At 42.9% G+C, this 10,915-nt stretch overlaps 1 protein-coding gene across 6 annotated transcripts in view; it reads right to left on the bottom strand.

Moving 5' to 3' along the window:
- Positions 1-10,799, bottom strand: part of ccdc120a (coiled-coil domain containing 120a) — a 13,624-nt gene extending 2,825 nt beyond the window's left edge. For 4 of the 6 annotated variants that reach the window (XR_012947471.1, XR_012947472.1, XR_012947473.1 and 1 more), the window contains exons 1-11: positions 9,322-10,799; positions 6,068-6,258; positions 5,880-5,975; positions 5,672-5,799; positions 5,406-5,519; positions 3,999-4,128; positions 3,721-3,777; positions 3,511-3,610; positions 1,437-2,173; positions 273-543; positions 1-191 (exon numbers count right to left, since the gene is read on the bottom strand). The exon at positions 1-191 is cut by the window's left edge. Coding sequence is in view for 3 of the 6 variants with exons in the window: in XM_076076346.1 (XP_075932461.1) it covers positions 110-191; positions 273-543; positions 1,437-2,173; positions 3,511-3,610; positions 3,721-3,777; positions 3,999-4,128; positions 5,406-5,519; positions 5,672-5,799; positions 5,880-5,913 (1,653 nt within the window). In the remaining 3 variants the exon portion in view is untranslated. Of the gene's footprint in view, positions 192-248; positions 544-1,436; positions 2,174-3,510; positions 3,611-3,720; positions 3,778-3,998; positions 4,129-5,405; positions 5,520-5,671; positions 5,800-5,879; positions 5,976-6,067; positions 6,259-9,321 lie in introns of all 6 variants that reach the window. The other 2 variants (XM_076076348.1, XM_076076347.1) reach the window with 2 other exon arrangements.
- Positions 10,800-10,915: the final 116 nt, after the last annotated feature.

Below are 10,915 nucleotides of genomic sequence, written 5' to 3'. Positions count from 1 at the left end.
TCAGGTGAAGTAAGAGAGAAGCAGGTTCTCCTGGAAGGTGTTGGTCCCAGGAAGCCAGCCCGGGATTGGTCAGTGTATCTGTCTGTTTGCATCCTGATTGGTCGGTGAGTCAGACCAGAGTTCCAGGAGACGGCTGGTCTTCCTGTGTCTGAGGAAGGAAGGAGTCGTGGTAAAGAGAGCTGTCCATAGACCTGAGAGAGAGAGAGTCAGCTAGTCAGGTACAGGTGTTCTCACAGCTGGATCGGTACCTGTGCAGGTGAGCCGACTCCTACCTGCCGTGCAGCGGGTGACCGTGGAATGTGGCTGAATGCGGCAGCATCTTTTTGTGATGCTGCAGATTGGGATGATGACTCGTCTCCGTCTGATAGGTCGACTGCTGGATCACACCGTGAGTCCTTCTTCTGCTTTGCAGAGCTCCTCCCCCTCCGGCCTGACCTTTCACCACCCCGTTCACCTTAGTGTTGACCCGTGCGTTGACCTTTCCATTGGCAGCGTTTTGGTGGGTGGAGCCTATCGTGTTCCTCAGGTACCAGTCCCTCAGACCTGTCGATCACACACACCTCAAAGATGAACAGGTAACCTACAACTCTACTTTGTCTTAGTGCCTCCATCATTGGTCCAAACCTGCATATCAATCGAGTCTTTCTGTTGACTCCCACCAGGTGGCGTCACACTAAACAACAGAATCCTTCATGCAGCAGACATGAAGTCTGTTTTTGCTGCAGTGACCCAGTTTCATCTACACATCATTAAAGATTCATGAGATTTTTTCTCCATAGATTATGATTTAAAACCTGCTGAATTTAAGATTAAATCTGTTCATTGACAGAGCATCAGGTGAGGTGAGGGGTGCTGCACTGAGGCCTGGGACCTAAGGGGGGCCAAGCAGCTCCACTTAGGCCCCATGTTTCTTGTTAGTGAACAATGAAAAGAGATATAAAACTGAAGTAAAGTCTCCACCAGGTACTGCTGGGTCTGAGGAGAATGTATCTGCAGAACATGATTTTACATATGAACTAGTGTCAACTCTGATGATCCATCAGTGGTTCAATACTGCTCACTATTCCACCACAGCCTTGGTGTTTTATGGCGAACTCTGGATTAATGGCAGACTCGTATGTTTTTCAGCTGACTGCTGTTTTATGGCAGACTTGAGTGTTTACTGCAGGCTGTTGTATGGCAGACTTGAGTGTTTACGGCAGGCTGTTGTATGGCATACTTGAGTGTTTACCGCGGGCTGTTTTATGGCAGACATGAGTGTTTACGGAGGGCTGTTTTATGGCAGACTTGAGTGTTTACGGAGGGCTGTTTTATGGCAGACTTGAGTGTTTACCGCAGGCTGTTGTATGGCATACTTGAGTGTTTACCGCAGGCAGTTTTATGGCAGACTTGAGTGTTTCTCAGCTCCGTGATGAACAGGATTGGTTGGTGCTTACCTTCCAGGGCGAGGGCCTTGTGGAGGCTCCTGGTGGCCTCTTCCAGCTGTGCATCCTGGGCGGGGGGCAGCTGTGGTGGTCGGGGGGGCAACAGGTGAGGGTGGGGGTCTGGCTGAATCCCAGACAGAGGAGAATTATGGGTATCAGCCTGGCCCTGCTGCACTGGGAGGAAGGGACCGCAGGATTTTGTGCGGCTCACTTTGATTCGACGCTGGTCGCCCAAGTGACTGCAGTAGGTGGGCGGGGCTCCCAGGGGCTGCTGGGAGGAGTAGCCGTTGAAGAGCAGCTGGTGGTTTGATGTGATTGGATGCCTACTTTTGGGCTGGGACTGCTGTTGCTGTAGCTGCTGCTGTTTCCCCCACACGTAGTCTAGCAGAACCTCGCTGTACCCCCCTCCTCTTCCTCGCCCCCCCCCTCCCCCCTCGGTGAGTCCATTAATCGTCCTTACCCTCGTCTGTCCATCCGTCAGCGTCTCTGAGCTCCTGAACGCTCCGGCGGTGTTCGTTCCTCTTACCAACAATCCCCCCATCTCCTCTAGGGGGGTGATGTGATCCAGGAGGCCGTCGGAGCTGTTACTATGACGAGCTGCGTTAAACCTGACCCCGCCCTCTCCTGCTGGTCCTGTATCAGAAGGGGAGGAGGAAGAGTCCTGGGAGCGAGGGGGAGGAGGAGGAGGAGGATGGGAGGGAGGCAGGGGGAGGGGCTTGAGGGTCTGAAGAGTGTCTGGATGGTCAGTCCTGAAAGAGGAGAGGGACAGGTGAGAAGACTGGTCACATGGTACCATCATTCTTCAATACTAATGTATGGGTTTATGACTCATAATTGAGTTATTAATTATCGTTACATATTTTGATATTAATTAATTATTATTTATTAAAACTGCTACATGAATTATCATCTGCTTTTGTAGCTTGTGTTTGGAAATCAAACAGATAATAGTCAGTGTGCTGTGCACAAGGCTGCAGGCTTAAACAAAACTTCTTATTTTCCATCTTCCATACAAAAGTTTGCCATGTAACTCCTCCCACAGCGTTGCCAGCACATGCGTCAAAATGCATCAAAACGTGCAACCTGATGAGGAATCGTGTGTGATGCCTTTTCTTAGAGATTCGCCCAGCCGCTTTTACAAAAAACTGTGAGACATTTCCACATACACACATGGAGCTAAAAACACTTAACTTTGGGCCCATATTGACTAGCCGTACTTTAACGTAGAAACATAATTCAAAGTTTAAAACGTAGACAAAATGCTGCATTTTATTGAGCCAAAGGGACATTTTGATAGCTAGCACAGTTTTCATGAAGTCACAGATTAAGTTTCAGGAAAATTTTGGGCCGTTTCAGATTTTATAATGGGTGTGTATTGCTCGTTAAGAGCTAGAGTGAGAGCATAACTGTCAGAGTGGAGCGGAGCATGAAAATATTCTGTGATTTTTCCAAACAAATTGCTCTAGCTCCCACAATTTTTACTCTTTATACACCATTTTTGGTCAAAACGTAGGAAATGTTGTGCTGGTCGCACACAGATGACTGTGGAATCCAACAGACTTACACATTTGGCTCAAAGAGCCTCAGAGAGACATGAACTCCAACCAACTGCTCCATTAGACTCCATGTTAAATCTCACCACTCATTTCTCAAAGAAAGCAGACGGTACCAGTTTTGTATTTTGCTCTGGAGCTCACATTTTTAACATCACAAACATAAAAAACACATCAGCGCGTTCGGCAGAGTCTTATCTTTCTCACCGTATCCATATATTGTTGATTGGACTCATGGTTTTTGTATTAACGGCAGAGGTTTAAAAGGTAGTTTTGGTCAAAATCCACTTAAGTTCCAGTCTGCCCCTTCACCCTGGTGCACCGATCACTATGGTATCCAGTGTGTGTGTGTCACTGTTTCTATGTTCATGTCTCTAGTGTGTGTGTGTGTGTGTGTGTGTGTGTGTGTGTGTGTGTGTGTGTGTGTGTGTGTGTGTGTGTGTGTGTGTGTGTGTGTGTGTGTGTGTGTGTGTGTGTGTGTGTGTGTGTGTGTGTGTGTGTGTGTGTGTGTGTGTGTGTGTGTGTGTGTGTACCTGATGTGCAGTGAGCTCCTGCTGGTTTTGTTCTGGAAGAAAACTTCAACTGGAGAACCAGCAGAGACCAGCCGGGGGCGGAACTGAGACACACCGTCATCTGAGGGACAAACAGACAGACAGACAGACAGACTGTTAACTGAGGGACAGACAGACAGACAGACTTTGCACTATTCATGTGTTATACATGTGTCATAAAGGACTTGTTACCGTTTTCTAGTCCTGTAGAGTCTGATGTGGAGCTGCTCTCTGACCTCACTGTGTCATCTGGAAACACACACACACACACACACACACGCAAACATACACACACAGATGCACAGTCGGATTCAAAATAAAGGAAGAAACACATTTCCTCATCTTCCTGAAACAATGGAGTCTCATCATGTGTGTGTGTGTGTGTGTGTGTGTGTGTGTGTGTGTGTGTGTGTGTGTGTGTGTGTGTGTGTGTGTGTGTGTGTGTGTGTGTGTGTGTGTGTGTGTGTTACCTGTGTGACAGCCTCTGTGTACGGTCCTCTTGCCTTGGTGTGTGTGTGTGTTGTGTTCAGGGTCGCTATGTTTCCTCAGAGCTCCACTGAATAAAGTTTTCTTCGCCTTTGAACGCTGAGAGTCTTCCTCCTGAAGACACACACACACACACACACACACAGGTTTCTTTATGTCTATGATCTCTATCATGTGATAAATGTAATAAGTGTAATAAAGTAAAGGCGGTGAGGTGTTACAGGTGTAATGTATATATTAGTGCTGGGCAACGATTAAAATATTTAATCGCGATTAATCTCATTGTTATGGCAAAGTTCAATAATGAATTCAAAAGTAGTGTATTGCGCACTTTTATTTTAAAAGTACTGCTGTATGAACAAAAGGGCAATAACATGTGGTTCACGAGATGCGGCATGTTTTTTAATGTGAATATAATTCATACTTTGTTGGCATCTTATTCTGAAAACCGGATGTTCCTTTGAATAAACCGGATGTTGTCTCACGTTAATCTTTCCTCTAACTTTCAAAGTCCTTCGCTCGCTTCCGACCTGTGCCGTTTATGCGTTTACCGTGAATGTCAGCATATAGGTGCACTAACATGTAAGTGTCTGCTGAGTTGACCACGGAGATCTGAGTGTCTGCTGACTTTACCGCAGCGATGTCCAGTAGTCTCCAGGGAGAGCAACAGCTGGTGCAGCTTCTCTCTTTATTTCTGCCCCCCCCCCCCCCCTCGACCAGAAGCGGAAGTCGCCTTTTCTCTACGGCAACCCTGAAGGGACATCATATCTCCAATACAAAACGATAAACATGAGACAGTCTGTTACAATAATAATAAATTAAAAATACTTACCTGTTTTTTTTTTTTGTTGTTTTTTAATTATTATTTTTTTTTTTTTTCCCATCTCAAAAGGCTCAAGGACACACACACACACACACACACACACACACACACACACACACACACACACACACACACACACACACTGACTATAGGATGTTTGCTGGCTTTTATCCCACTGTTCTTGTCATCCTCTTGTTGTTATGTATATGTATTGTCTCTTGTCTTTCAATACATTTTTTATTTTTTTTTTTAAATGTGTTAACGCGATAATAACGCATTAACTTGCCCAGCACTAATATATATATATATATATACGTAATATTATATTATATATATATTTCATGACGTTATTATAAAATGAGTCCCTCTTTGTCCCTCACAGTGAAAATGTTTAAAACATGTTTATAACAACCATACAAACACCACAGTAATCTGATTACTGATAGTTACTGTATTCAGCATCATCGTGCAGCTCATTAATCAATTAATTAATAACGATGTTTCAGCTTTAAAATCTTTGGACTGAATGAATTTACACGGATCAGAACCACGAGGTCACATGACTCACCTCTGACCGACACTTCCTGTTTCCTTGGCGGGACGTCCCACGTCTCCGTCTGACACATGGGGGTTTCTCCCCCGCCTCCAGGGGGAAGTCTCTGGGCACTGACCCCGTCAGCTCCTGACCAATCACAACACACCTAATATGACATCATACCCACAACCAGTTCAAACAGATCAGGACTGTCCAGGACCACGTCAGACCGTGACCCGGAATGGCCCTGATTGGATAATCCGTTTTGGAGGGAGGGGTCAGTGTATGACATCACTCACCGCCTCCTGCAGACAGATGCGTCTCAGCTCAGCCAATCGTGTGCTCAGCAGCGTCTGCAGGCCCCGCCTCCTCTCCTGCAGCTCTGCCATTCGCTCCTTGTGCTTCTTGTCTGGACATGTGAGAGGGTCTGCTCACACACACACAACACACAAACTGTCACACATGTCCTCGTTAACACTCATCATGTTGCTGCTCTTTTGTTCTCACCAGGTGCTGAGATGAGCTGACCGTTGACCTCCATGGCTGGTGTTTCCCATGTGACTCCGCCTCCTCCTGTTCGCCACTCCACACACACTCACTCACCTGCAGAACACATTCAATTCAACCTTTATTGTCCCGGACAGATACAAACACAGATGTTTCCAGTTGTTACTGAACTGATCAATCAATGTCACCTTGTAAATGTGTTCATCGGAGCTCCAGTAGTTCACTCCTGTGGCCATCAACAGCCTGAACACCAACCACAGGACTTCACTGGTTAGCAGTTAGCTGCTAGCTGCTAGTGGTTAGCGGTTAGCTGCAGTTCTCCAGCTGCAGTTCTGTCCTTCCCTGTAGAAGGACAGAAACGGTTTTCAGAACCTCTGACCTGAAAAGACAACAGAAGAAGAAGAGAAGGAGGAGGTGTAAGGATCAATCAGAAGTCAGGAAAATAAACATCAAGTTCAGAATCAACCCGAATCTCCAGGATCCAGTTTCTGTCCAATTTAAGACATATAATGGATATACATTGTAACAAACAGACAGACAGACGGAAAGAGAGACAAAGAGACAGAGACAGACAGAGAGAGACAGAGCGAGAGAGACAGACAGAAAGACAGAGAGAGAGAGACAGAGAGAGAGACAGAAAGACAGAGAGACAGAGTGAGAGAGAGACAGAGAGAGAGACAGAAAGAGAGAGAGACAGAAAGACAGACAGAAAGAGAGAGCGAGAGAGACAGAGAGAGAGACAGAAAGAGAGAGAGAGAGACAGAAAGACAGACAGAAAGAGAGAGAGAGACAGAAAGACAGACAGACAGAGAGTTGACTAACGTAAAGAGGAGGTTCCAGTAGTTGACCAACGCAAAGAGGAGGTTCCACTAGAGGAGGGCCGATGTGTTGTTTTTTTAAAGCTCATTAACTATTTTCACTTTGTTTTCAGATTTTACTTCCTGTTTATTAGCTTCTACGTCATTGTAAATATATAAATACTAGTGCTGGGTAACGATTACAATTTGTAATCACGATTAATCTCATTGTTATGCGCAAAGTTCAATAATGAATTCAAAAGTAGTGTATTGCGCACTTTTATTTTAAAGTACTGCTATATGAACTAAAGGTCAATAACATTTGGTGTAAACACTTTAAACACATCAGGTTCTTGTTAGCAGCAGTATTCCCTTTACACAGTAGCAGTTATAACACAGTTATAATGATTCTGATCATAGATATTCAGCCGGTGTTCATAACTTTATCTTCATGTGTGTAAGAGATGACATTTAAATATACTTCTTGAAAACTGCAAACCTATCTACGTCATGTTTTTATGTTTGTTAAATTATCAGTAGTGATACTAAATGATGCTTATTATACATATTACAAACAAAACACTTTAAAAACTCTAAAACAATCATTTAAATGAATCATTTATTTTTTTGGTATTGTGGTCAGACACATATGCAACGCTGATTACCGTAATATGTGTGGTATTTGTTATAAATGTACGTTGGTACATAGAGGGTGATAAGAAGCTGTACATGGAGGGACTTAGGACCCAGGGGAATGTAGGTGAAGGAAACAGGAAGCGACGGAAGAGACGCCACACAAACAGATGTTCGTTAACATGCGATAAAATAAGTGTCGGCGTTAATTAATGAATGCGTTAACGCGATAATAACGCGATAACTTGCCCAGTACTAATAAATCCATATATATTGATATATTGTGTGTATGTATGTATATATATATATATATATATATATATATATATATATATATATATATATATATATATATATATATATATATATATATATATATATATATATATGGATATATTGTGTGTATATATATATATATATATATATAGATATATATACATATATATATTGTCTGTGTGACACCAATCAAACTGATGCATGGAAACGTCCTCATAGAGATACAAACACACACACACACACACAGGTAACACATGAAAAATTGGTGTGTACGTGTGTGTGTGTCTGTGTGAAGAATGAATGTAGGTCAGGCAGCAGATTCTCCGCATGGCAACAATGTAGAAAATCCCAACTCTGAATACTCACATCTGATTGGCTGAGAGCTGCAGACAGAGAGCCAATAACCTTTACACCCACGGGGCATTCAGTGTGTGTGTGTGTGTGTGTGAGACTGTGTGTGACTGTATGTGTGTGTGTTAATGTGTGTGTCTCTGATTGTGTGTCTGACTGTGTGTGCGTGTGTTTGTGTGTGTGTGTGTGCGTGTGTTTGTGTGGGTGTGTGTGTGTGACTGTGTGTGTTAGAGTAGAATCTGTAGTCTGGTGAAATCACAGTGACATCACACATACAGCAGGTGAGTGGGCGGAGTCACAGACAGAACAAACTCAGAATAAAAACAGAAGCGCTACAGGAGTCAAACTACACGTCCCAGAGGGCATTGCTGTAAGAACTGTCCAATCAGAGAGCTTCAGACTCTGTTGTCGGGCAGCAGCTCTGAGTTCAGTTCTGATTATGATGTAACTGTGACATCACTCCTCTGGATGGAAGTGTCTCCATAGCAACACAAGCTGAGGCTCATGGGTATTGTAGTGTTTGGAGACATTTAGAAATATGACTTAATACCAATACAACACTAATATAAAGTTAATATATATTTTACATACAATATACAGTGTATATGTTATATAGTTTATATATAATAATATTTATATATATATGATATAGTTTATATTTAAAATACAGTATATATATATATATATATATATATATATATATATATATATATATACTGTATTTGTATATAATTTCACATGAAGAATAAACACAAACATGAAGAATATTATACTCACATAGTACATAATGTACTTTTACTTTGAATACTTTCAGTACATGTTGTTGTTGATACTTTTAGTACCATCGGAATGGATCACAATGCATTCTGGGTAGATTTGTGTCTGACTTGCTCTGATGTCATGAACACGAGGTCATTGATGACCTCAGACTTTAGAGCCAGGTGACCCCAATGCATGATGGGAAACGGCTGTCTGTCTCCAGATCAGAGAGCTGATTGGCTCTTAGAACAAACACTTTTTAATATTTAACACTCGATTGTTTATTAGTCTCAAAGAAAGTTTAATCTAAAAACGTCTGCTGTGTGATTAATAATAATAATAACTACACACACACACACACACATGGCGCTGGGTGGGGACATCCCATAATCAACAGTAAATAGTTTCTTCATCACCAACGTGTTGGAACTGATCTGTTTCCTGCAGAACAACACAGCGGACCAATCAGAGGACATGTTGTTGTTATTGTTGATTCTTCTCTCGAGACAGTTCTAGGACTCGACTCCTGTTTGATGTCCCCGCTGTGACGTGCCGCCACCTGCCGAGAGACGACCTCTGTGTGTGTGTGTGTGTGTGTGAGTGAGTGTGTGAGGAGGAGCTCCTACCTTGATCACCTGCGGGAGGAGACCTCACCTCCGGCGGGCATCGATCGTGCGGCTCCTCGGTCACATGATCACCCGGAGCTCGGTCCTCCGGTCAGCTGATTGTCTCCCGCCTCGTGTCTATCATCAGGTGTGATCGATCAATCGATCGGTTGATGATCGATTAATCGGTTGGTTGTCGCCTCGTGCAAAGGAGCCGATGAGCGCGGCCGCCCCGATGATCGATCATCGCGGATCGATGCGCTTCATCCTCCTCCTCCTCTTCCTCATCGATCCCGCAGCAGACTGAAAGGAGCCGCGCTCCATCAGCACCGAGGCGCGCTCACAGAGCCGCGGACACGCGCACGTCCATTGCGTGCACACAGACTCGTAATGACGGATTTCTGTGGACTGATCGATAATAACTTTATGTAAATGAGATAATCGATCGATCTGTCTTCCTCATGTGTCAATAAAGATTTATTCAATGTATTTATTTGGACACAAAAATAATAAAATAGATAATAAATAAAGAATAAATCGATAATAAAAGAGTATAAATAAAGAATTAATAAAGAATACATAAATAATAAATACATGATCAAATAAAGAATAAATAGATAATAAATAAAGAATTAATAAAGAATACATAAATAATAAATACATGATCAAATAAAGTATAAATAGATAATAAATAAAGAATTAATAAAGAATACATAAATAATAAATACATGATCAAATAAAGAATAAATAGATAATAAATAAAGGCTGTTAGCCTACATAAACCAGACAGAGATCCAGCTGCGGGTTAGTGAGGCGGCGCCATGCACTGCTGTGAGGGGGGGAGCACTGATAAATATGATATATATATATATATATATATATAAATATTATTATTATTATTATATATATATTATGTTAAATAAGCAGGACAGACGGTCTGTGTGCCGGGATGGGAGCCACCATCTTGCTGCCAACGGCAACCAAAGAAACACAGAGAGGCTAGGTGGCTAACGGCTAACAGAGATACACAGTGTAGTACTAAATACATCATGATACAGTGTAGTGCTAAATACACAGTGTAGTACTAAATACATCATGATACACAATGTAGTACTAAATACACAGTATAGTACTAAATACATCATGATACACAGTGTAGTACTAAATACACAGTGTAGTACTAAATACATCATGATACACAGTGTAATACTAAATACAGTGTAGTACGTCACTGATAACGCGACGTCACAGATAACACGTCACTGATAACGCGACGTCACTGATAACACGTCACTGATAACACGTCACTGATAACGCGACGTCACAGATAACGCGACGTCACTGATAACACGACGTCACTGATAACGCGACGTCACAGATAACGCGACGTCACTGATAACACGTCACTGATAACGCCACGTCACAGATAACGCGACGTCACAGATAACACGTCACTGATAACGCGACGTCACAGATAACACGTCACTGATAACACGACGTCACCGATAACGCGACGTCACCGATAACGCGATGTCACAGATAACACGACGTCACTGATAACGACGTCACTGATAACGACGTCACTGATAACGACGTCACTGATAACACGATGTCA

This window comes from Anarhichas minor, unplaced genomic scaffold, assembly GCF_050575085.1.
Source record: "Anarhichas minor isolate MPS153535 unplaced genomic scaffold, ASM5057508v1 ptg000056l, whole genome shotgun sequence".
Classification (NCBI taxonomy): Eukaryota; Metazoa; Chordata; class Actinopteri; order Perciformes; family Anarhichadidae; genus Anarhichas; species Anarhichas minor.
This window is presented reverse-complemented; position numbering and strand designations above follow the sequence as displayed.